This window comes from Priceomyces carsonii, assembly GCF_900007245.1.
Source record: "Priceomyces carsonii strain CBS4050 genome assembly, scaffold: Debaryomyces_carsonii_scaffold_1, whole genome shotgun sequence".
Lineage (NCBI taxonomy): Eukaryota > Fungi > Ascomycota > Pichiomycetes > Serinales > Debaryomycetaceae > Priceomyces > Priceomyces carsonii.
In genome coordinates this window covers 396,460-421,541 of record NW_026946674.1, presented here as the reverse complement: position 1 = coordinate 421,541, position 25,082 = coordinate 396,460, and the positions used below count along the sequence as shown (strand labels likewise).

The following is a 25,082-nucleotide window of genomic DNA, read 5'->3' as shown; positions in this document are numbered from 1 at the left end:
CTTGCCTTAATATTAAGCAGTCAATTGGGCCACAAATCAATGTTATGTTTACAAGTCGCGCCCATCGCATAACTGCATACACTACCGAGTTCGTATATCTCATAGGTGATCAAGCACTGGTATCCTAAGAGGATAGCATTTATAAGATATTTTGAACGAAAGCAAAGCTAGCCTTTAAATTTTTCAATACACAACTATTTCCTACTTCAGATATTTAAGCTAAGCAATTTTAGTTATGAGTTTTCCGTGAGGTTTTTTACCATTGAAAAGCTGGCCCCAAATTTCAGGAACTTCTTTTAACGGTGAATTTGACTTGCTTACGTCAAGTACACTCACTCCACCAGAAATGGATATTTTCTTTTCTAATGTAGCTCTTGTGAGAACTCCAAGGGCTTCGGGGAACTTTTCACTAAAATCCATCACGATGAAACCACGAACAGTGAGTCTGTTTGTAATAATTTGACCCCAATTGTGCACGACAAGTTTCTCTCCATCGTTATAACCAGATATTGAGCCACAGGCTACAACGTGGCCAAATTGCTTCACCTTTGTAAGCATGAAACTTAAGATTTGACCGCCCACGTTATCAAAGTAAACATCAACGTAATCTTCTCCTAAAACATCCGTAAGTTTTTTTTTATAGTCTTCATCAGCAGAGTTGAAACACTCGTCAGCGCCAAGTGACTTCACCCATTTACATTTTTCGTCTGAGCTGGTTAATCCAATAACCTTAGACGCGCCAATTATATGCTTCGCAATTTGGACACATAAAGACCCAGTTGCTCCAGAAGCTGCAGATATAACAACTGTCTGGCCCTTCTTTAACTTTCCGACCTCAATTAGTCCAAAATAAGCAGTTAAACCATTCAAGCCAAATGGTCCAAGATAAGCGGCGGGGGGTACATTCTTTGATTCATCGATCTTTGCAAACACATTGTTCTTATCGCAAATCTTATATTCTTGCCATCCCAATGAACCAGTAAATTTGTCTCCGACTTTGAATTCAGGACTCTTGGAATAGACAACTTCAGCTATACCAGCCGACTTGATCACATCACCTTCAACAATAGGCGCAGTGTACATTCTTGAAGAGTCCGCGCCCCTCTGCATCCATCCTCTTTGGGTAGGATCATTGGAGAGGTATATCACCTTGGCTATAAACTGCCCGTCTTTGACGTCACTCACATCAATTGTCTTCGAAGCAAGTTTAAAAGTTGAACTCTCCTTGTCCCATCCGAAAGTCACTTCCTTCGTTGGCGCATTTTTAAGGAGAATTTCGTTAGTTGTCTTCCACGGTTCTGTCATTACTTTCTTTTTAATAGTTAAAAAAGTCTTACTTCGAAATAAGCGGGCTACATTTACAGTATGACGGCAGGTGTCATTTTGTATATTGAAAGCGTCTACTCTCCATTATACAGGATTATTTCTCGGGGCTTCCTTGCACATCCATTGCTTCATCCTTTGCAAATTCTTCTCGGTTCCAACTGAGTAAGTTGATGTCTCCAGTCTTCCTAGACTTGATAGTATTGACTATAAGTAGCAGTAAACCCAACAAGAAACAGATGCCACCACCAACGATCCAACTAATTCCAAGGAAAAAATTTTTACCACCTATCACTGACCTTTGACTAATGTAAACGTACTTATTACCATTAAAAGGTAACACAGGAAAGTGAAGACCAATTGTGATTTCATAGACTCCCTCTTCAAGATCATCATGATCATTTCTTAAAGCAAGCTTGTTGAATCTAGGCAATCCAGATGGGTGCATCCAGTTCTGAAATTGATACCAAGTTGAAATATCAGGGACATTACTTTCATTGTATCCATCAGGGAATCTTTTATACCAGTTTGGGGGTGGAGTAATATCGGAATAATGATACTTGGTTTTCTTGAACCTGTTCTTATCAGCTTTCCAAGCAATGCCATTTTCTGTAAGCTTATAATCGTGTGATGTACCATTAACCCCTTGCAAAGTGGTCGTAAATGTGTCATTGAACAAACTATTTGCAATCAAGCCGCAAGGATAGTATTTCTTACCTTCCGAGTTCACCGATAAAGGTTCACAGTTCTGACCAGGTGTATTCTTAATGGTGTTTTCGGAGGCAGCGTTTCCTATGATCTGCTCCTCACTAAACGATTTAACAAAACGACGATGGTTAGCATAAAACTTGTTCAATCTGTAGAAGAAATAAATAGGCGATGATAATTTATTTGCTACGGGGAACTGTATTTTGCAGACGTTTCTTTCATCCTCGAATTGTTGAGACTCGTCTGTCTCTAATTTCCACTGAGCCTTCTGTTTGATCAAGTGGTCTTTGGTGCGATAGTTATATGTTACATATTCTGTTGGAATTTCACTCCAGTACAGCTTGGAAGCCATTTTTTCACACTGTGTATAATCAATAGTAACATCTTGAATCCTATGGGCTGCATACCACATAGCAGCCCCCAACGGAACAAAAATGATCGCGATAGCCATCAATATTGGAATAACAGTCTTTGCAGTCATAACGGGATTGAAGGCTCTTAGACGCTGCTGTCTAAATGCATTATCACCAGGACGATGTGAAGTTTTCTTTTCTTCCAAAGGTTCATCAGAAGACACTTCGCTTTCATAGTCAGAATCATAATTCGATCCTTCTTCCTGCCGCATTTGTTGTTCCAGCCCAAAGGGCCCCTCATTCTGATTTTCTTCACTTCTCAGTTCACTAGCCATAATGTTGTACTTGAAATTTAAGTAAAGAAGTGATTTGTTTAGCCTGATAAGTTACATTAAAAACTATTTATAATCTGCATATAAATTAACAATAAAGGTATCACAAAATAATCCAAGGGCCGCTATATGAAAAATTTTTTGAGTAGCTAAGACTATAGACCTAAATCATTATATTTCAGCATCATTGACCCATTGGAAGGTTTAAACAAAAAGGAATATAATAGAAAATGTCCCAAGAAACAGATGTTGCGAAGAATATTGAAATCTGGAAGGTAAAAAAGTTGATTAAATCTCTCGAGGCTGCGAGAGGTAATGGAACTTCGATGATATCATTGATCATCCCACCGAAAGGACAGATTTCGCTTACACAAAAAATGTTAACAGAAGAATATGGTACAGCATCCAATATTAAGTCTCGTGTTAACAGGTTATCTGTCTTATCTGCAATCACTTCGACTCAACAGAAATTAAAGTTATACAACTCAGTCCCGAGAAATGGTTTAGTCGTCTATTGTGGTGACGTGATAACTGATGAAGGTAAAGAAAAGAAGCTTAATATTGACTTTGAACCATTTAAACCTATCAACACGTCCTTATATCTTTGTGATAATAAATTTCATGTAGAGGCTTTATCAGAGCTACTTCAAGATGACGATAGATTCGGTTTCATAGTTATGGATGGTCATGGAGCGTTGTTTGGTGCAGTATGTGGAAACAATAGAGAGGTATTACAAAAGTTCACAGTTGATTTACCAAAGAAGCACGGAAGAGGTGGACAGTCCGCTGTTCGTTTCTCGCGTTTGAGGGAAGAGAAGAGACACAATTATGTTAGAAAGGTGGCCGAAGTAGCAGTACAAAACTTCATTACTGCAGATAAAGTTAACGTTAAGGGTTTAATTTTGGCTGGTTCCGCCGATTTTAAAACAGAATTATCAAAGTCTGATCTCTTTGATGGAAGATTGCAAGCTAAAGTAATCAAAATTGTAGATATATCTTACGGTGGAGAAAACGGATTTAATCAGGCCATTGAATTGTCTGCTGAAACTTTATCCAATGTCAAATTTGTTCAAGAGAAAAAATTGTTAAATCAGTATTTTGAAGAAATTTCTCTTGATTCTGGTAAATTCTGTTACGGAATTGAGGATACTTTAAAAGCTTTAGATTTAGGGGCTTGTGAGACTATCATTGTTTACGAAAACTTGAATACTGTGCGTTACACATTGAAGGATTCCGATGGAGAAGAAGTCATCACTCATGCAAATCCTGAGTTGTCGGATAAAACCTGGCAGTTAGATAAAAAGACAGGTGTAGAAATGGAAATTGTTAAGGAAGAATCGTTTTTGGAATGGCTTGCCGAGAACTATAAAAGTTTTGGTGCAAATTTGGAATTTGTCACTGATAGGTCATCAGAAGGTGCGCAGTTTGTCCAAGGTTTTGGTGGTGTGGGTGCTTTGTTAAGATATAAAGTCAACTTCGAACAGTTGACGGATGAATCTGATGATGAGTACTATGATGACGATGACGACGATTTCATTTAAATATAAAGATATTAAAGAGGTATAGTATATACATTTAATTTACTTTTACATTTACTTTCTCTGGATTTTGTTTTCTTTTAATTTTTGGATCGTTTACGCTGGCTGCCCTCGAAAGTCTTTTGATTCTTTTTACCGACCTTCAATTTATCTAAAGCTCTCACTTCTTCTTGTCCTATAATATTCTTATTTGTACTTCCCGTAATCATCTGATGTGCCAAATTCTGCAATCCACTAGTGAGATATGATTTTCTCATATTTCGTCTAACGGGTTGCGATAAAAGATCTTTCAATTCAAGTCTTAGAAACTTAGACTCTTCTTTACTAAGCAATTTATTTTCTCTCTTCCTTCTGCTCTTATCTAGCTTAGGATCTTGAAACATGTCAACGTCAGCATCCTCATCAATCCCTAGCTCTTCTGCTGCTTCAGTAACCCATGACTTTTCGCTTCTTGTTGAAGAAGTCGAAATGGTGGAATCAGCTAACTTTGTTGCAATTGAAACTCTTTGTTTCAATTGAGACAAAATGTCCATTTCAATAGGAAGCAACTTCAAATCTCCATTATTTCCTATCAATGAGTTTTTTGCCCCTGATACTAGTTTTCTTAACCTCTTAAGCGAACCTGATACTTCTTGAGGAGAGCAGAACATGATAGAGACACCCTCTTTTCCTGCTCTTCCAGTCCTTCCTGAACGATGAATATATATATCTGCACTTCTAGGTAAATGATAGTGTGCTACATGGTCAATTGCAGGAATATCCAACCCTCTTGCAGCAACATCTGAAGCAACCAATACTGCAACTTTGTTTTTTTGGCTAGCTTCTTTGAATCTCTCTAAAGAGCGCAACCTTTGTTTTTGAATCATCGAAGAATGTATCGAAAATGTAGGAATGTTCAAACTGTTTAAAAATGGAACCAATCGTTTTACTGAGTCAATTGCGTTTGCGAAAACTAATGTCGATCCAGGAAACATTAATAGAAAGTAATACAAGTACAAATCTCTTTCACTTGGCCCACATTCGACAAGAGCCTCAGTGATTTTATTATTTACTAGATGTTGCGGATTTGCATCAGCCAATGCTGGTTTGGAATCCTTGAAATGTAATTTTTCATTAAGTAGCTGTAAGATGTGATCGTTCTCGATTAATGAGCTTCCCTGTGACTTATTATCTTTCGGTTTTTTATCAAGTTTCCCAAAAAGGTCTCTGGAAAAAGTGGCACTGAAGACTAGTGTTTGCCATTTCCAAGGTATTGAATTATCTTTAGGTCTATTCTTTTGTAACAATTCTAGAATCCTCTCAAATTCTTCGAAATGTCCATCTTGGAGTAGCCTGTCCGCTTCATCCAATACTACAATATCTGTCATTGCCAATCTTTTTAACAAAATTGGGTCTTTTTCCAATATTTCAAGGCACCTTCCTGGGGTTGCCACCAAAATTCCTGGCCCTTTAGATAACAATCTCTCTTGCTTTTGAATTGAAAGACCCCCAGTTATACCAACAATCCCATTCACCGATAAGGGTGAATATTTTGCAATGCCATTTAGATGATCAACAACCTGCTGAGCAAGTTCTCGAGTTGGCGCAAACACTATTCCAGCCGGGGGCCTTATTGATTTGGATTCTTCAAATGACTCGACATTGGACAAATACTTTTCCAATATTGGGATTCCATATGCTAACGTTTTACCTGATCCAGTTATTGCTTTTCCAATAACATCTTTTCCTGCTAATGCTAGCGGGATTGTTTTCTTTTGAATCGGCGTTGGTTTCTTAAAACCTGCAGAAGAAAGTGCGTTTAAGGTGTATGAGCTTAATACAACATTTTGATCACTCCCGATGTTTTCCCAATGAGGAAGACTAATATCATCAGGCAAAGGAAAGCTCAAGCTTTGAAAACCAACATTTTCAAGATCATCTTTTTCTTTGTGTTTAGAATCTTTATCGTTAAACTTTCCTGACTTTGAGTTTTTGCGAACATCATTTTTTTCATCTTCGTACTCCCGTGTCGACAGTGTATCATCAAATCCTTTAAATTCTTCTTCCTCTTCTTCTTCTTCTGCTTCTTCTTCTTCTTTTACTTTTTCTTCTTTTACTTCTTCTTCAATATGGGATGACTCTTCGTCGCTCTGTTTACTATTATTATCTGCAATCAAAAATTGAGGCTGTCCGTCAACTACTTTAACATCTACTCCTTCTAGTTCTTCAAGGCCATAAAATCCTTCGTAATCGTCTAAATTGTCTGGTATTTCAACCTGCTTCCAGTTTAAATTTCCAACCTTGACAACCTTGGATTCTTTATGCAATTTTTGTTTGAGAGATAGAGGTTTACTTCTTTTCTCGGTTTTCTTTGGACGAGCAATTGCTTTACTGCCTTTTTTACCAGATGCCTTTGATTTGGCCTTCATTGTTCTAATGTGTGAATGAATAGACTAATTGAGCAGTTGGCTAACAGATGGAAAACAGAATATCACAAAAAAAAAAAAAATTATACACATCTCATCTCGTTACACCTGTATATATAATGTAATACTTATGAAGTTGATTTTAGAAAGCAACATATGGCAAAGAAAAAGAAAAGTTTTGGGATCCTACATGGCCGTAGCACCATAACTGGTACGAAGCATCGTCCATCTAGCTTGAAGCCTCAAAAGACTAGAGAATTGATAAGAAGATATCATGTTTTACAGAAGCTCAAGTTTTCAATGATTGCCAAATTGAAACAAGAACTAAAACTTAAGGAAATAGATTCAGAAGATTCATTCGAAGTAGCTCTCAAAGCTTCATCTTCGGAACTCTTCAAAACTTATAAAAGATCATACGATGAGTTCAAGGCTCTGAAGGTTGCCCGTAGTGAAGGGCCGTTAGCCGATGCTAAAACATTGGATATTGACCTGCTACTATCTTGTTTAGGGAAAATCAATGCTGAGCTTGCTTTTAGAGGGGGAATTGATGCTTATCAAGCAGCATCAACACATGGCCAAGACAAGAAACGAGGTGGAGACTCTTCAAAGAGGTTGATAACCTGGCTACGAGAGTCTAAATATCAAAAAATATACGAACTTAACGAGCCCTTAAGTGCTTTAGAAATAGGTTCATTAGACCCAAGGAATAACATATCAACATGCGGCATATTTCAGAAGGTGGTTCGAATTGATCTACGATCGAATAACTCATTGATATTAGAGCAGGACTTCATGGAAAGACCTTTACCTATCTCGAACGAAGAAAAATTTAATATGATCTCATGTTCATTAGTTATTAACTTTGTTCCTTCTCCCACGGGAAGGGGCCTCATGCTAAGAAGAATAACTGAGTTTCTCAAGGAGCCAACTTCAACAGGCTTGTCTAGTTTATTTTTAGTTCTACCTCTACCATGCATTGCCAATTCAAGATATTTTGACAAGAACACACTAGATAGTATTATGCAGGCTCTTGGTTTTACGCAGACTTTTTACTATGAGGCAAAAAAGCTTTCTTACTGGCTTTATGATTGGGGCGGCAGCTCAAAAATGAAGCAGATCAAAATTCAAAAGAAAATTGTACATCCAGGGGTCTCAAGAAATAATTTTTGTATTGTTATGGAGTGACGTTTTCTGCATTGGTCTACCGTTGAAGCGATATCGGCAGTGGACTACATGGTTCTACGCACTGGTGGTCCCTGATTTATTATCATTGGATAATCATAAGGCTACAGATGAGTTCGCATTCTCCACTTCTACTCCGCACCCCGAGTTCCGATAAATTGTTTTGTTTTTTTAAGTCGTTCGAGATGCCTTAAAAACAGGCGTTTGGTTTGTGGTGACTGCGTCATGTGTGCTGTATGTAGGTCATGCATATCATCCGATGGCTTTAAGTTTTATAGCCAGTTCCTTGTCGTTCCGTAAAGTATGTCACGTAATAAAAAAGAATAAGCATAACCCTTTACAGGAGATTATGTCGGAAAGCAGTCTCTCCGCAGATTTTTCCGGCTACTTCGCTTCTGTTGATATGCTTATAAATAGAGAGAGGAAGATGTTTTAATTATCAACTATTAAGTTATTATTTAGGTTCTTTTTTGTAAGAGAAAACCATGTCACAAGAACAATTGGCATCTGGTGGCCAGACACCAGTGGACTCACAGTCTATAATTGATAACGAGAAAAATGATGCTAAAGATTCAGATTCTCTCCACTTACCACAGCTACCTGAGAAGACCGTTAAGGATCACGCTTTAATTTCATTATTTTGTTTGCTAGTTGCATTCGGCGGTTTCGTCTTTGGTTTCGATACTGGTACTATCTCTGGTTTTGTTAATATGTCGGACTTCTTGAGAAGGTTCGGAGAGCTTAATTCTAGTGGTGAATACATATTATCAAATGTCAGAACTGGTCTAATTGTTTCTATTTTTAACATTGGATGTGCTGTCGGTGGAATTTTTTTGTCCAAGATTGCAGATGTATGGGGAAGAAGAGTAGGTCTTATGTTTTCAATGTTAATTTATGTCGTTGGTATCATAGTTCAAATTTCTACTAGTCATAAATGGTATCAGATCTGTATCGGTCGTGCTATCACAGGTTTAGCAGTCGGTATTGTTTCCGTCTTGTCACCTTTATTCATTGGTGAGACAGCACCTAAAACCTTGCGAGGAACTTTAGTGTGTTGTTTCCAGTTATGTATCACGTTAGGTATCTTTTTAGGGTACTGTACGACTTATGGTACTAAAGTTTATTCTGATTCAAGGCAATGGAGAATTCCTTTGGGTTTGTGTTTTGCATGGGCAATCTTTTTGGTCGTCGGTATGTTGGCGATGCCCGAATCTCCTAGATTTTTGGTTGAAAAGCATAGAATTGAGGATGCAAAGAAATCAATAGCAAGGTCAAATAACCTTCCTATCGAAGATCCTGGTGTTTACACTGAGGTCTTGACAATTCAAGCAGGTATTGAAAAGGAAAATTTGGCTGGTAGTGCTTCTTGGACTGAATTGATAACAGGAAAGCCAAAAATCTTCCAAAGAGTTTTAATGGGTATTCTCTTGCAATCATTGCAACAATTGACGGGGGATAATTATTTCTTCTACTACGGTACCACTATTTTCCAAGCTGTCGGTATGAAAGACTCATTCCAGACGTCCATTGTTTTAGGTGTTGTTAACTTCGCTTCAACCTTTGTTGGTATCTATTGTATCGAAAAATATGGTAGAAGAAATTGTTTACTCGTTGGTTCAGTGGCTATGTTTGTATGCTTCATTATCTACTCAGTCTTGGGTTCGGTACATTTATACAAAGACAATTCCTACAATAACAATAATACTTATAAGTCAACTGGAGATGCGATGATCTTCATTACATGTTTATTCATTTTCTTCTTCGCATCTACCTGGGCAGGTGGTGTTTACACCATCGTATCTGAGACCTATCCAATTAGAATTAGATCTAAAGCCATTGCTGTTGCGAGCGCAGCAAACTGGTTGTGGGGTTTCTTAATTTCATTCTTCACTCCATTCATCACTTCCGCTATCCATTTCTATTATGGATTCGTTTTTGCGGGCTGCATGGCATTTTCAATATTCTATGTCTACTTTTTTGTAATGGAGACTAAGGGGTTGTCGTTAGAAGAAGTCGACCTTTTGTATGAGCTGGATGTTCACCCATGGCAATCATCGGGCTGGATCCCTCCAACTAAAGAACAAACAATCGCTGCTGCTGCAACAACTGCAGAAGCAAAGCCTGAAGAGGAGCATGTCTAGATTTAAGTGTGTGTATAGTAACAAAATTAATATTTTTTCGCCTGATTTGAGATATTCCTTGTAGCCGCATTTACTTGCGATGGTTGAGGCGACTGCCACATTCATCGGATAAAATATCCTTTGCCGGCAGAATTTTCAGTTGCCGATAGTATCCGTGCATGTGTGTGTTCGCACCATCTTAGTTTTTGTCTGCTTACGTTGGATATCGTAATTTAAAATCTTTTTTACGGCTGCCCCCCACCCGTAGCTGTATTTTACCAAAATATAGTTTCGCCGCGGTTCATCTCGCGTACATCTTTCCCGAAGACACATATGCTTCCGCTAACCCGCCGCGCTTAGTTTTTGTGGCGTGTAAGATGTAGCCCTTTGACTCATTAGAGAAGTTTACGATGTACTCCCCTCTCCAAAATGTAGAGTAAACCCGCTTCGGAAATCAAGAACCTATAAAAGCTGAAATGGCTCGATGCCGCTATGATAAGCCGACGTTTTGTCCCGCTTCTTGATTATAATCATAATTCTTATATATTTTATCTAATCCTAAAGTATTAAGGGAATAGGCAGGTGGTGTTAGACACTCTACAGATTAGGAAAGAAATTTCTTTTACTGAAGGCTGAAAAAAAAAAGAGGAAAAAGAAAACGAAGTTGATTCTAAGTTTATAGAGTATACTATTGATCAACATGATGTCCAAAGTTCAGAGCACCAGAAGGTTGACTTCGGTAAGGAACTTTTCTGTTTTGAATAACAGAGTTCAAAAGTGGAATGAAATTCCGTTGGCCCCACCTGATAAGATCTTAGGAATCGCTGAAGCATTTGTCAAGGACAATAATACTAAGAAGATTAACTTAGGTGTTGGCGCATACAGAGATAATTCAGGAAAACCAATCATATTTCCATCCGTTAAAAAAGCGGAGAACGTGTTGTTGAAGACAGAGACTCAAAAAGAATACACTGCAATAACCGGCAGCAAAAACTTCCAAAGCATCGTAAAGAATTTCATTTTCAACAATTCTAATAAGGATACCAATGGAGCTAAGCTAATAGAAGAAGGAAGAATTGTAACTTCCCAGACCATATCTGGAACCGGTTCTTTGAGGGTTATAGCTGAATTCTTGAAAAGGTTTTATTCCAGCAAGAATATCATAGTCCCAAAGCCAACATGGGCGAATCACATTGCGGTATTCACTGATGCAGGTATTCAATCAGACTTTTACGCTTACTACAATACCTCTAAAAATGACTTAGATTTTGAGAAGTTGAAGGAGTCTTTGAACAATGCTCTGTCGGAATCTATTATTTTATTGCATGCTTGTTGCCATAATCCAACAGGTATGGACTTAACCAGCTCACAGTGGGAAGAAGTTTTGGAGATTGTTCAAGCTAAAAAATTATTTCCTTTAGTTGACATGGCCTACCAAGGTTTCGCCTCAGGAAACCCTTATAAAGATATAAGTTTGATTAGAAGAATGAATGAGTTGGTAGTACAAGGCAAAATCCCAACATATGCCTTATGTCAGTCATTTGCTAAGAATATGGGTTTGTACGGCGAGAGAACAGGATCTCTTTCAATTATTACTGAATCCAAGGAACAATCCGTTGCTATTGAATCTCAGTTGAAGAAGTTGATTAGACCTATTTACTCTTCTCCTCCAATACATGGGTCAAAGATTGTGGAAACCATATTCGCAGATGAGAATTTGTTGAATGAATGGTTGTCTGACTTGGATCACGTAGTTTCAAGATTGAACACTGTCAGACAAAAGTTGTATGAAAAATTAGACAAGTCCAAGTATAACTGGGACCATTTGTTAAAACAGAGAGGTATGTTTGTTTTTACAGGCTTAACTGCTAAACAAGTCATTGAGTTAAGAGAAAAGTACTCCGTCTATGCCACTGAAGATGGTAGGTTTTCTATTTCTGGAATCAATGATAATAACGTTGACTACTTAGCTGATGCGATCAACCAAGTAATTAATAATTAATTAATTAATTTTATAGATAGCTTTAAAAGCTTTAAAAGATTTTATAAGGTCAACTCTTAATCTTCATAATATTTTTACTTCGTGGAACCTCTTAAAGTTTGTTTTGAATCTAATGTTGGATAGTGCCACAAACACTCAACAATTCTTAAAACGCGAGCCGGAAAATAGAGGAGAAATCCATGATCACACAGCAAACTTCCTAAAGTTAAAACACTAGCAATTGATTCATCTCTCAATTAAGATTCGCTAGTTCTTCTCAAGGCTTGTTTTAGTAAAGAGATATGAGCGAAATTCGGACCATCAGCACCAAGCCATTTAAGGATCAAAAGCCTGGAACATCAGGCTTAAGGAAGAGGGTCAAAGTGTTTCAGCAACCACACTATACCGAAAATTTCATTCAAGCTATCTTGGATGCAATTCCTGAGGGCTCGAAAGGTTCTACTTTAGTTATAGGTGGAGACGGGCGCTTTTACAATGATACGGTAATCAGCTTAATCATAAAGATCTCAGCGGCTAATGGTGTTAAAAAGTTGATCATTGGACAAAATGGTATTCTCTCTACACCTGCTACATCCCACATCATTCGAATTTCAGATGCTACCGGTGGTGTCATTTTGACAGCTTCCCATAACCCGGGTGGCCCTGAAAATGACTTAGGAATAAAGTACAACTTGGGTAATGGAGGTCCAGCACCTGAGTCTGTGACTGATCGTATATTTGATGTCTCAAAGAACCTCACAGAATATAAAGTGATTGATCTCCCCGATTTTGATTTACTGCAGCTTGGAGATCATAAGATTGGGCCACTTGAAATTCAAATTGTTGATTCGACCAAAGATTATATCGATATGCTAAAATCGATTTTTGACTTTCCTTTAATCAGGTCATTTATACACAGTGCCGCAAAAAATCAAGGTTTTAAAGTCTTATTTGATGCATTAAATGGGGTTACAGGCCCGTATGGATGGAAAATATTTGTGGAAGAATTGCACCTTCCTCCCTCATCAGTTCAAAATTACGAACCAAAACCAGATTTTGGTGGCTTGCATCCAGACCCGAACCTAACCTATGCCAAGACCTTAGTCGATAAAGTCGATAAAGAAGGTATTGCTTTCGGAGCTGCTTCTGATGGAGATGGGGATAGAAACATGATATACGGAGCCGGTACTTTTGTCTCACCTGGTGATTCTGTCGCTATTATTGCAGAATACGCTGACTCGATTCCCTATTTTGCTAAAAATGGAGTTTATGGCTTAGCCAGATCAATGCCAACTTCAGGTGCATTGGATTTGGTTGGTAAAGATAAAGGACTCAAAGTATATGAAGTTCCTACAGGTTGGAAGTTTTTCTGCTCTTTATTTGATGCTAAAAAGTTGAGCATTTGTGGTGAAGAGTCTTTTGGAACAGGTTCAAATCATATCAGAGAAAAGGATGGATTATGGGCAATCATCGCTTGGTTGAATGTTTTAGCTGCTTTCGATAAGCAATACCCTGAAAAGTCTACCTCAATAGAAACAGTTCAAAAACTGTTTTGGGAGAAATATGGGCGAACATTTTTTACTAGATATGATTATGAGAATGTGTCCTCTGAGGGGGCAAATAAAGTCATTGAGTTATTGACTTCCATTGTTGATAATTCTCAAAAAGGATCTGAACTTTCTCCAGGATATAAAATCAAGGAAGCTGGGAATTTTTCGTACACCGATTTGGATGGTTCCGTCTCCTCTAATCAAGGTTTATACATTAAATTTGAAAATGGCTTAAGATTTATTGTCAGATTATCAGGAACGGGATCTTCCGGTGCCACGGTTCGGTTGTACTTAGAAAAACATTCTAGTGACCATCACAAGTTCACGCTTGGTGTGGACGATTTCCTTTCTGATGAAATTGCATTCGTATTAGAGCTCTTAAAATTCAAGCAATTCTTAGGCAAAGAAGAGCCAGACGTACGTACTTAGGTATTTGAATCAACTATTACTCAACGTATGCTTAATGAGATTGTCGTATAATTTTGTAGTATACAATGAAAGATTCGTCAAGGCAGCACGCCAATACGTTACTTTACAAAACTATGTAGAATTATTCGTATTGAACTATGTCTTGAACGACAGATAGGGGACGCCATACCTGTAGAAAAAGAATTCAGGAATACACTATGGGAAGTGAGTCCCTCATCAACCCACACGATAAATAATAAATGGTTGAAAAATAATTATGCAATACATGAGAAAGATAGGAAAACGATGATCTTGCTGCTGCTTATACTTAATAAGAGTAATATAATATATAGAATAAAAGGAAGGAAAATTGTACTAAAAAAAAGAAAACAATAAAAATAAAGTAATAATTCCAATCCATCGTAACACATGACCATACACAATTCACTTGCCGACTTCTTAATGTATCTAATCTTGATTAAATGTCTAACCTCGACCTTTTTGCAGGACTTGCAGACTGTTCCTCGCTCTCTCTCTTCAAACTTAGGATAGATTTATCTTGTAAGTTTAAAATTTCGTCAAGTCTTTTCCTCATAGAATTTTCTCTTAATCTCGCAGCCTGTTCCATTGCCTCCAATTCCATTATTCTGGTTCTATATAAATCATTCACTAATTCGAGCTCCGAGATTCTAGTTTTAAAATGTGTTACATCATGATTCTTGTCATTGTTATCTCTATTACTTCGATTACCACGGTTACCCAGGCCATCATCGTTTCGAAGATTGGAGTTATCGTTGCTTTCATTAAACGATTGGCTCTGGTTATTGGACAGGTGACTATTGAAATTTCCAAAGCTGTTTTGAAAATGAGGCAAAGGTGCCTTGTGTGATACAGATGACACTTTACTTATCGGAGGAAGTGACATATTCTTTAGATCAGGAGAATCATTGCGAGCCGAAATCTCAGATACTGGACTTACCTCTAGTTTAGATGTTTGCAGACTTGGTGCTTGCGAAGCTTGTAAGTGAAATTGAGGTCCAAAAGACGGTGAGGATATTGCTGCACTACTAGCTCCCGAGTTCGGAGCAGAATTGAAGCTAGGTAACTTAGGAGGAATAGGCTGTGGGTTTGGATTTAATGCTGTAGATGGAGTTGACAAAACCAATGATGGGTCTTTGGATGCACTTGACAGGCTGTTATTCATTAAAGAAACGCCATTATTTGTCTCACTGCTCTCCGAAGACTTGAAGGTTGCACTGGGACCTAATTCGTGTGACATATTTTCAAGGGTGCTAGCTGCTTGCACTGCCGCATTATTATTCGGATTATTACCTGAAGAGGATCTAGCATGGGAAATGGACGATGTTGAAGAAAGTAGCAATGGAGAAGTGATCCTCTGAAGGCCTGGAGCGAACTGAGTTGGAGTAGACGATGGATAATGTAACGGTTGCACCTGCTGTTGAAGATGATTTGCCAAATGAAAAGAGGGATGCGGTAACCCTTGGCTAGCGTTCTGGGTATTCTGCAGACCCCTCCCGCCATTAGCAGCAGGTAGTAATGGAGTCAAAGAATTCGCATCTGTAGCGGTAATGTTAAGGGCACTAGACTTTTTCTTAGCCTTGGGAGATTTTTTAACATTGTTATTTACTTGCTTTGAGTCCTTTGACTTTAATTCTGGAGTATTGGGACCCGAAGACTTCGTCGAATTTGGCTGTTTAATTCTATTTCTGGATTTGATGGTGTCAGTTTTCAAGGATATTGGTCGGGGCCTCCCATGGAGCTTCAAGAAAAGACCACAAGCATTGCATAATACCTGACCAGTTTCATCCCTTCTCCAAAGGGGGGTGGTTTGAGTTTTACAGTTCCGACAAACGGGACTTGTAATGTTTGTCTTCGTAGTTGTTGTGCCATTACTCACATGTGTTGTTGTCTTGGCATTTGGATGCACCGGGTTGTGATTGACAGTCGGAGGCAAACGCAGTTGGATTTCGCTCATTTTTTGCCGTTTCCTCTTCGATTAAATTAACTTGACAGTCTGAAAAAATGCCAATATTGCAATATCCCTGAATTTATATAATATTGCAAGCGTGATTCTGTCAATAGGTTTCTCAAAGAAAGAAGCTTATGTTACGTTTTTCAAAACGTTTGTTAGTCAAGGGTGATCCTAATTCTGGTTCAGTAAATTAATGTTTCAAAAAGATTGACGATATGAAAAGTGCCTTGATATGACGACTTTTATCAGAGATAAATGGAATTCTTATCAGATTGCAATTTCAACGTGAGTTGTAGCCTGCTCACTTGAACTTTATGTAATTGCACAATGATATCTTTATCTCTCTATAAAGAAACTTGTCCCAATAGACTGTCCTTTAGATTATGCTGCCTAAAAAAGAGAGAAGAAAAATTTCTTTATCGTCGTAGACTTTGTGTGAAATTCTTTGATTACGGCCGTCCTTTTTTTTTTTTTTTTTTTGTTTGTAATATTTATTATGTAACCATTGATAAGTGATCGAATTTTTTGATAGCTACGAAAGATAAAACAAAGAGCACAAAATCTAAATATTTTTAACATTGATAAAGCTATTTTTTTATTCTCTAATTTTTTGATCATTAAGGTACCTAAATCCGTTTTACGAAATCATTGAACATATTTGTTACATATCGGGAAGCACTTTTCAAGTCTTTCAAAGTTAATAGTTGCTCCTCTGTTCTTTGAGAACATTCAGAAGTGTAGGATTCTTTTAAGCAAATTTCAAGTTCTCCCGAGGGCATTTCCTTTGGAATTTGAAACCTTCTATGATTAGGAGTTTCTTTCTGGAGACCAATATTAGCTACAATATAAAGCCCCCGACGCGCCAAATTGAACGGAAATGGTTGCGAAGAGCGATCCGCCCCGACGAGTGATGCAATGATAAAATCGTGAGGTGCACAGCGAGAATAGAGATCCACAACAGGTATATCGAAAGAGAAGTCTTTCGATCCTCTGACACTTCCTTTTCCGCATTCCTTAGTTAAGATTTCGTCAATCAACATCCTTTGACGAGATGAATGCACAGTAATACAGACTTTATAAGTGGGGTATCCCAACAAGCGCATATACTTGTAAAGCAAAACGCAGTATTCGGCCTCTTGTAAGCTTGCGTCATGTGGACCACCCAGTTCGTTGACATTAATTAATTGCCATGTGTGCTTAAATCCTGGATTGTGAAGAGGTAGATTACTGTCGACATAAGTGATTTCTTCGTAAAAGGAGCTAAATGCATCAAAAAATTCCCTTCTGACCTCTTTAACTTTCGTTAACTTAATCGTGGGCTCCGAGAGTCTGCATTTAGCATAAAGGGACTCTGTATCTCTTTCAGTAACAGGATCGTTGATTATAATAAGTCTCTTCATCCGTTCATTATTGAACGCCGGAAGAAGAGACGGAACGATATCTTTATTCCCCAATGCTATGACTCCTTTGAAATTAAACTTGAATAAGCTCTCATAATAGGGAACAATATCATCGGCAGTTACAAAAACATATTTGGTGACGCAATTGAGTAAATAATTAATTTTTTTGACAGCAGTGTTTAGCTTCAGAAGAGGAGCCATCTTCCCTAGGAAGTCAAATTTCATTCTTATTTTCGAGTAGCTTTCAATTGCTATCTGAAGTCTTTCATCAAACTTTCCTTCGGCAATAAAGCCTAAGAAACTAGGAAATGTAATATCGTCCAATTTATCTTGCCTTTCGTCAACTTCTCTTACAAAATTGTTCCATATCCTCGATATATGAAGCTCAAAGAAGCATAGTGCATTAAAGCAGGATTCCTGGTAGCCTTCGTTTTCCATACCTAAGAAAGAGGCTAACTGCTCAACATCCTTTAAATAGCTATCAACATATTTCAAAAAAGTTTCAAGTTGAATCTCAAAAAAATCTTCTTTGTATTTTAAAGAAAGATGCTTCATTTCGCCACTAATATCAAACTGGTCTAACGTAGCTCTGTTCGGTAAAATGATCAAAACTCGTTGTGCAGAAAAGTTCAAATTCATGTTTGATAAGATACAGTTTAATAAATCGTAAACCCCACTTGAAGGAACAGCTTCAACTAAAGTTAACTTTTCGCTTAAACAGCTTACTAATGCTTTGGACTGTTCAAAGGTCAAGCTGACTTCATTTGGCAAAATTTTAATTCCTTTGACGTCATAATTGCGAGTCTCTGAATTTAAAGTCAACAAGCACGGTTTTATTGGGCTCAGTAATATCCCGTGTTTTATTTTACGCTTTTTTTTCTTTGGCAACTTCTCTCTGTCAAACTCCTCAAAGAGAAAGTTTTCGGAAAGGCAATTGAATTTAAGCAGTTTAGGATGTTTTATGCTTCCGTCGAATTTCATGTCGATGAACAGCTTTGCAATGAACATTGGAAGTCGTCCTCCACCAACTAAAATACCGCTCATGAAGCGAGATAATAAACGGTGCTGACTTGTTAAACCATAGGAGACTTTAAGTATGTAGTTAAATCTTTCGATCGAAACATCTTCAATAGAAATAAAACTCTTCAAAATCAACTGATTTTCAGATCTCAGACGAGACACCTGAAGTACCTCACAGGGACAAATAATATTCAAGCCATATTGCTTGACCCTGTCATATGGCGAATACTTATTAGGTTTAATAATTTCCAAAAGCAAAATTATATCTCCTGACTGCAAGCTCTCGACTTCCCACTCTTTATTTTCTTTAGTCAGAAGCTCTATAATCTCAAAATTTCTTGATATATTGTGGATTTGAGTCATATACTTACTGGAACCTTTGACACTCAAATTGGAACTTGAGTCGTAACTAATCTTCATTCTACTTAACACTTGTTTAAGGAAACAATTTAATTCCCTGCGAAACTTGAATGAAAGTTCTGACGCCAATCTATTGATGAAATCCTCGAAAGACAAAGCGTGTGTCCTATTTATGGGCATCAAAGGACCGAAGTTTGAGAAATCGGTCAGACCCAGCTCTTCAAAAAGCGATTTCTCGTTGAAGTCAAAATAATTTTTTTGTATCTCCTTCAAATTATAGCCTGGAAGGAACACATATCTCTTTATAAGATCTACTAAAAAATGCAACACCTTGTATTCTTTCACGACATGCTGCAGCACATTTAGAGCTTGAGCAATTTCTTCGAGTTCATTAATTTTGTAGCCCTTTAGGATGCGGCAAAGTTCATTAGTAGTTATGTCAACGATCGATGGAACCATTGACAATGTTTTGCATGCATTTGAGTCGCTAAATAACTCATTAAGTGTAATTTGAAGACGGTAAAAACGTCTAGATCCATATTTGTCACGATTTTCTAATGGATAGTTCAAATAGAACCATAGTAAGTCCACAAAAGACATTAATTTGCTGTATTTCTCATTAACTCGAGCAAAACTCGATACAAACCCAATCTTTTCGATTAAAGTTATCATATAAAGTCTTGTTTTCAGCTGAGACACTATTGAATTTAGAAAGTACAAAAGTGCTTCCAGATACACTATAAAGTACTTTTCATGCATCGTATTGATGTGAATCAAATCTTCAAAATCTGAAGCCACTACTCGGGACATATAATTATTCAAGACTCTATAAATCCAACCACTTTTCAACTGAGCTAACGCTTTACTGTGTTTATCTTTAATTTCATTAAAAGCATTTTTCTTAGATTGAAATGCACTTTTGCTTTCATTGCTGAGAAGAAGAGAATACTGTGGTATGTTTTCCCATGTAGAGATTTCAAACAAAGGAAGGAAAGACTTTTGAAAAGTTGAATGCTGCTGCTTCGTATTCACGAGTTCGCTAAAATATATCCAAATTATACTGTGCAATTTCAAGTTGACTGAATCATTAAATGTTCTTGTCTGTTCCAATAATCTCCTTAGTAATTGCTCAAATAGTACCTCGTCATCAAGCTGGATATCAAAGTAGATGCCTGTTCCCACTTTTGATTCGAACAAGGTTAGAACCATGATTAATTCAATATGATTATTGGATGCATCTTTTTCAAAATTGGGCCATAATACATTATCAAAGTATCTCTTATCTAATAGGATTTGGAGTAATCCATCGTTGGATTCGATGCTTAGAAGTTTGTGAATATCATTTATGTGATTTTTGTTGAACTTTTTGGGAGCTCTTGGAAACCATTTCTTTGAGAGATGATCCAATGTTTCAAATGCGTCCCTATCGCTAGGATAACGATTTTCCATGCTGCTCTAAAGGCAATATCTTGTGCTCTTTAAACTTATTACATATTTTGATATTACGTGTGTGTACCATTCGGTGAAAATAACTGCTTCTTTTTTCGATTTTTTTCATATAGAATTGGATCGATATTAGCCTTTCAATCTGCAAAGATGATTAAAACAGCAAATCGTTTCTTTTCAACTCGTCTTTCCCTTCTAGCCACGACACATGTGAAGCCACAACCCATATTAGCTGCGAAACAGTTCATTCCTGAGCTGGCCACTCGGTCGAAAATAAGAAGCTTGAGAAGAAAAGAAATCAGATTGAAGAGACAGATCGTAAGAGATGTCAACAATTTAAAGAAGCATAGTTTGAAAAACATTCAATTTCAAGTTGATCCAGTTTTGGGAGAATCTAATAACTCTTTCATAAAACGTTTCAGAACGTATTTGGAAGATCCTACCAATTTAGCTTACGGTCACGAACGTGAAGAATTCGAGAAACTACTCTATGGTGCAGAAAAGTCTACTATTGAAAAATTCGGTGCACCAAATGCTTTGTCGGAATCTGTTGCGGCCGCAGAGCAAAGAAAAAAGAGAGCATTATTGACGATTCTTAACTTGAAAAACTCAAACTCGCAAGATAAGAAATCCCTAGCAGTAAAATTTGCACGTACAGAGTTTCAGAGAGAAGATGGTGATACCGGGTCTCCTGAAGTGCAGGCGGCTGTAATGACTGTGAAAATACACTTGGGTATGGATCACGTTAAGAAGTTACCTAAAGATAAGAATCATATCCAACATGTTCGTGAACTAGTTCAACAAAGACAAAAAATATTAAAGTACCTAAAGAGAAGTGATCCTGAAAGATACTTTTATACCATTGCGAAGCTTGGGTTAACTGATGATGTTGTCACAAGAGAATTCAACATGGGAAGGCAATACTTACAGGATTATAAAGTATGGGGAGATAAACAGTTAGTCAAATTATCAGACAAACAGCAAGCAAAAGAACAAGAACTTATCGACTTGCAAAAGCGTATTCAAAATTATAATGTATTGGCCAAAAAGAATTTCGAATTGTTACAAGATAATAAACATAAACCTTTGGATTAGATCTTGTAAAAAATTTTTGTATATAGAGAAATTTGGGTCAGTCGTTTTAACGTTATTATTTAATATACATTACATGCTCATATAAGGTGATTTTCATTCTATTTATCAACTTTCATAAAGCTTTCGAATAGTTCTTTAAAATTAATGTTTGAATCCTCGCTTCGAAGAGTTTCAACCTCTTTATTTAAAGACGAGAACAGTTCTACCACCTCATTTCGAATGATTTCACTTTCATCTGCTAGTGATTTCAAAGATTTAAGTAAATCTTCGTTGTCCATGCATAATTGGTTGTATATCATCAGAAGGCTCTCAACCGAGTTTGTCTTTCCGACAAGCACCGTAGAATCTATCAACTCGTTTGGACTTAAGCTGTCAACCGGTACAGGTTTCTCAAAATTTTCCTGTTTCCTAAACTGAGCAGTTTGAATTATTTCATCTAGCTCATTCAACTTACTTTCTATTTCCCTTTCCTTAAATATGAATTCAAATTCCTCCAATGATTTTGTATGCCAGAAGTTTATAACCTGAGATCTAGCTATTTCTAACGATTTAACTCCTTCTGGGGTACTCGCTATTGTAGGATAACACATCTTTATTTGCTCCAATGATAATGATTTTTTGATCAGCTGTTCTAGCGCTTTACGGCAGACTTTCTTAAGTCGCTCATATCGAACTGCTTCGAAGTTGCTGGGCGAGTTTGACATAAGTTTTGTTGTTTCAATAAGTTGTGTTTATCTTGCACTTAACTTTCGTATTTTGATATGAAATCATATGATCAAAAATAATTGCACAAAACTTCTTATGCTCATAAGTTCTTCCCATGTATAAGGTCCTTATCAACTTTTTCATTCTATAATTAATAAAAATACAATATAAGTATGGCTGATCCTCGTTCTTTGATTTCAGAGGCAGAGAAATTAACTAAACCCCAGCTGGGTGTCTTACTGTTTTTCACTGGGTCATCGCAATCTTATAGATTAGAAGAAGCTAGTGACTTGTTTATTCAAGCCGGGAACCTGTATCGTTTAAAGAAGGAATTCAAAGAAGCCGGCGATCAGTTTGTCAAAGCCGCAGATATTCAGGAAGGGCTTGGTAATCACAATGATGTTGCCAATAATTTGGTTGAGGCATACAAGTGTTATAAAGGCGTATCACCTTCCGAAGGAATACAATCGTTATCAAAAGCAATTCATATATTTTTGACCCAAAATGGCCAATTCAGAAGAGCAGCTAATTTCACTGGTGACTTAGCTGAGCTATATGAATCCGTTGGCGATACCGAAAATGCCATAAAAAGCTACGAACAGGCTGGTGATTATTACGTCACAGATCATGCCGAAGCTCTATCGAATAAATCGTATTTAAAGTGTGCTGATTTATGTGCTTTAAAGGAAGATTACAAGAAGGCAGTTGAATTATATGATACCCTTATCAAAAATCTGCTTGGAAATAACTTGACTAAATGGAGTTTGAAGGATTACTTCTTTAAGAGCATATTGTGTATTTTATGTCTTCATGATACCATTGAGGCACTGAAGAAGTCTGAGAATTATCTGATGGAAGAGCCATCTTGGCAATCTACAAGGGAATATAAGCTAATTCAGGATATACTAGACGCCATCGAGCAAGGCGACGTGCAACTTTTTTCGGATAAGGTTTTTGAGTATGATCAATTTAGCAAACTAGATAAATTGAAGACTCAACTTTTGTTAACAATTAAAAACTCTGTTGTCGAGAAAGATGATGATGATTTATTGTAACCCCTTGGCCAATCTTTCCTTCGAACTTAGTTTATCTTTAGCTTCAATCTTTCTCCAATTTTTCTTTTTATCTGATTTATATTACCAGCTTGAGTATATCACTAGTATAAATATATTTCATATCTCGTTTAGCACTATTAAAGTCGAAGTAGTTTTGTATAAATAGAAAAGTGTATTAGAATGCTACTCTTTGTTCCTGCGTCTAAAAAGAGACTTGATCTTGCTCACAAGAATATCGTCGTCGTAGTTATTGACTACCACTTCGTCATTGAACTTGACTCCCTCTTCATGGGAGTGTTCAATTTCAAGCGATTGAACTGAATCAAGCCTATGGTCTCTCAAGAAGAAAGTGAAGCCTAACAATGGGAAACATAACACAAGACCAATAATGCACAAAATTTTTTGAACATGAGCATATGCCAAAACGACAGCTATTCTTGCATCAGTACCCCAAGTATTTTCTATAATGAAATCAAAGGGAGCTCCATAAGCTTGTGTTGCAAGACTTGTATCCACGCCACGAGCAGACATCTTTTGAACAATTTGGTTATACATTACATTAGTCCACACAGCACCCGAAACAGAAGTACCAATTGCAGCACCAATATTGTAGGAAGCCAAATAAAGCGAAATTATGACAGCCATGTACTCGTGATTAGTGCAAGTTGAAATAGACACTTGAGTGGAGTATGTGTAGAAACCCGCACCGAAACCCATTAAGCAAAGAGCACCAATGACACCATTGAGATATTTTTCGGAGTCAATTCCATTGTTATCACCTCTGAAATGAACAAGAATACCAGTAGCGATAATCCAACAAACAACTCCAAATATAATAAAACCTTTTAGCCTCCTAAATTTCACAATAACAAGTCCTAAAAGGGGACCAGTTACACATGAGACAAAAGAGTAAAGGGAAACAATTCTGTTAGCTGCCTTGATACTAGACCTCATTCCGACTATTAAGACAGTATACATATAGTCGTTTGGCATATACCATACGAAATCGATCATAATTGCTACCATCAAGGCTGACCACACGCCTCGATCTCTCATCAATGGAAGGGGCATGATTGGAAACTTTGCATACTTTCCTTCCCATAAAACAAAGAATGGTATAAGCACAAACCCAATCACTAATGGAACAATAGTTGAAGCTTTTTGCCAGGTACTTTGAACACCACCAGCTATTGTTAAAGGAACCAAAATAAAACCGAAAACACAAATGATAAATAGAATTCCAATTAAATCAAGTTCCCAAAATAAATGTACAAATATGTTGTCTGACTTTGAAACCCAATTCTTCTTCAACTTTTGTTCCTTCAATAATGCTTGATATTCGGGAGTAACCCTAGCTTTAATCCACATATAAAGCATACATGCAATCAATGGAACACAGCTCAACGGAAAAATAAAAGCCCAAATACCTATACCATAATTCCAGGAATGAGTAGGATACAAGCTGTTAACTACTTCGGCCGAAACCCAAGTATTTATAATAAAAGGTAAAGCTGGAACAAAAGAAACGGCCAATCTCCAGTTCAAGTTTGAGAGATCGGCCACAATTACTTGAAGTAAAATGATAATACCAGAATAGCCAATTTGATATAAAACTGCTCCTCCAGCAAATCTCTTGATATCGTAAGCCTGAGATTCAATAATAGTACCCATTGAGTAAAATATCATCGAAACAAATACCAACTCAAGTCTTCCAAATCTGTCAGATAATCTGGCGTATGTTGGTTGCGCTGCTGCTGCAACTACAGATTTAATCACATTGACTGTTGAATACAAGGGGTGGGAATTGTACGAATCTGTAGCATAATTCTGAAGTGTGCCCCTAACTGTACCATCGAGCCCATAACAGTATGCTACGAAAAAAACGCATACGAATAAAATGATTCTCAAAAAAATATTTTCATATTGGGCATTTAAAATTTCAATTTTTCTAACACCAATAGATTTCGTAGTAGAGTTGGCAATTGCCAGCGGTAGGTTCTGGTTAGTTGAGACAGTCGTCTCCTTGCCCAATCCATTTTGAGAAACCTCCGACTCTCGACTGCCGTCCCTTAGACTGTCGTTACTTTTAACGCTCATCTGATAATTAT

The 25,082-nt window shown here is 37.2% G+C and overlaps 14 protein-coding genes across 14 annotated transcripts; 7 read left to right on the top strand and 7 right to left on the bottom strand.

Moving 5' to 3' along the window:
- Positions 1-219: 219 nt before the first annotated feature.
- On the bottom strand, positions 220-1,305 carry PRCAT00000230001 (uncharacterized protein; the record flags this gene model as incomplete). Its single annotated transcript, XM_062952177.1, has 1 exon — positions 220-1,305. One exon carries the CDS (start codon positions 1,303-1,305, stop codon positions 220-222), a length of 1,086 nt encoding a protein of 361 aa, XP_062807081.1.
- Positions 1,306-1,420: 115 nt separating this feature from the next.
- LEM3 (Lem3p) lies at positions 1,421-2,719 on the bottom strand (the record flags this gene model as incomplete). The annotated part of the gene is made up of 1 exon (XM_062952166.1): positions 1,421-2,719. One exon carries the CDS (start codon positions 2,717-2,719, stop codon positions 1,421-1,423), a length of 1,299 nt encoding a protein of 432 aa, XP_062807080.1.
- Positions 2,720-2,946: 227 nt separating this feature from the next.
- ERF1 (translation termination factor eRF1) lies at positions 2,947-4,257 on the top strand (the record flags this gene model as incomplete). The annotated part of the gene is made up of 1 exon (XM_062952155.1): positions 2,947-4,257. The coding sequence occupies one exon, from the start codon at positions 2,947-2,949 to the stop codon at positions 4,255-4,257; it is 1,311 nt and encodes a 436-aa protein (XP_062807079.1).
- Positions 4,258-4,334: 77 nt separating this feature from the next.
- On the bottom strand, positions 4,335-6,662 carry MAK5 (putative ATP-dependent RNA helicase; the record flags this gene model as incomplete). Its single annotated transcript, XM_062952144.1, has 1 exon — positions 4,335-6,662. One exon carries the CDS (start codon positions 6,660-6,662, stop codon positions 4,335-4,337), a length of 2,328 nt encoding a protein of 775 aa, XP_062807078.1.
- Positions 6,663-6,815: 153 nt separating this feature from the next.
- PRCAT00000226001 (25S rRNA (adenine2142-N1)-methyltransferase) lies at positions 6,816-7,844 on the top strand (the record flags this gene model as incomplete). The annotated part of the gene is made up of 1 exon (XM_062952133.1): positions 6,816-7,844. The coding sequence occupies one exon, from the start codon at positions 6,816-6,818 to the stop codon at positions 7,842-7,844; it is 1,029 nt and encodes a 342-aa protein (XP_062807077.1).
- Positions 7,845-8,326: 482 nt separating this feature from the next.
- On the top strand, positions 8,327-9,982 carry PRCAT00000225001 (sugar porter family MFS transporter; the record flags this gene model as incomplete). The annotated part of the gene is made up of 1 exon (XM_062952122.1): positions 8,327-9,982. One exon carries the CDS (start codon positions 8,327-8,329, stop codon positions 9,980-9,982), a length of 1,656 nt encoding a protein of 551 aa, XP_062807076.1.
- Positions 9,983-10,661: 679 nt separating this feature from the next.
- Positions 10,662-11,963, top strand: AAT1 (aspartate transaminase; the record flags this gene model as incomplete). Its single annotated transcript, XM_062952110.1, has 1 exon — positions 10,662-11,963. The coding sequence occupies one exon, from the start codon at positions 10,662-10,664 to the stop codon at positions 11,961-11,963; it is 1,302 nt and encodes a 433-aa protein (XP_062807075.1).
- Positions 11,964-12,244: 281 nt separating this feature from the next.
- PGM2 (phosphoglucomutase) lies at positions 12,245-13,921 on the top strand (the record flags this gene model as incomplete). The annotated part of the gene is made up of 1 exon (XM_062952099.1): positions 12,245-13,921. One exon carries the CDS (start codon positions 12,245-12,247, stop codon positions 13,919-13,921), a length of 1,677 nt encoding a protein of 558 aa, XP_062807074.1.
- A 457-nt stretch (positions 13,922-14,378) lies between these two features.
- GZF3 (Gzf3p) lies at positions 14,379-15,896 on the bottom strand (the record flags this gene model as incomplete). Its single annotated transcript, XM_062952088.1, has 1 exon — positions 14,379-15,896. One exon carries the CDS (start codon positions 15,894-15,896, stop codon positions 14,379-14,381), a length of 1,518 nt encoding a protein of 505 aa, XP_062807073.1.
- A 623-nt stretch (positions 15,897-16,519) lies between these two features.
- PRCAT00000221001 (uncharacterized protein) lies at positions 16,520-20,122 on the bottom strand (the record flags this gene model as incomplete). Its single annotated transcript, XM_062952077.1, has 1 exon — positions 16,520-20,122. One exon carries the CDS (start codon positions 20,120-20,122, stop codon positions 16,520-16,522), a length of 3,603 nt encoding a protein of 1,200 aa, XP_062807072.1.
- A 147-nt stretch (positions 20,123-20,269) lies between these two features.
- PRCAT00000220001 (mitochondrial 37S ribosomal protein uS15m) lies at positions 20,270-21,214 on the top strand (the record flags this gene model as incomplete). The annotated part of the gene is made up of 1 exon (XM_062952066.1): positions 20,270-21,214. The coding sequence occupies one exon, from the start codon at positions 20,270-20,272 to the stop codon at positions 21,212-21,214; it is 945 nt and encodes a 314-aa protein (XP_062807071.1).
- Positions 21,215-21,312: 98 nt separating this feature from the next.
- On the bottom strand, positions 21,313-21,918 carry PRCAT00000219001 (MIND complex subunit; the record flags this gene model as incomplete). Its single annotated transcript, XM_062952055.1, has 1 exon — positions 21,313-21,918. One exon carries the CDS (start codon positions 21,916-21,918, stop codon positions 21,313-21,315), a length of 606 nt encoding a protein of 201 aa, XP_062807070.1.
- A 174-nt stretch (positions 21,919-22,092) lies between these two features.
- On the top strand, positions 22,093-22,974 carry PRCAT00000218001 (uncharacterized protein; the record flags this gene model as incomplete). The annotated part of the gene is made up of 1 exon (XM_062952044.1): positions 22,093-22,974. The coding sequence occupies one exon, from the start codon at positions 22,093-22,095 to the stop codon at positions 22,972-22,974; it is 882 nt and encodes a 293-aa protein (XP_062807069.1).
- Positions 22,975-23,157: 183 nt separating this feature from the next.
- PRCAT00000217001 (uncharacterized protein) lies at positions 23,158-25,071 on the bottom strand (the record flags this gene model as incomplete). The annotated part of the gene is made up of 1 exon (XM_062952033.1): positions 23,158-25,071. One exon carries the CDS (start codon positions 25,069-25,071, stop codon positions 23,158-23,160), a length of 1,914 nt encoding a protein of 637 aa, XP_062807068.1.
- Positions 25,072-25,082: the final 11 nt, after the last annotated feature.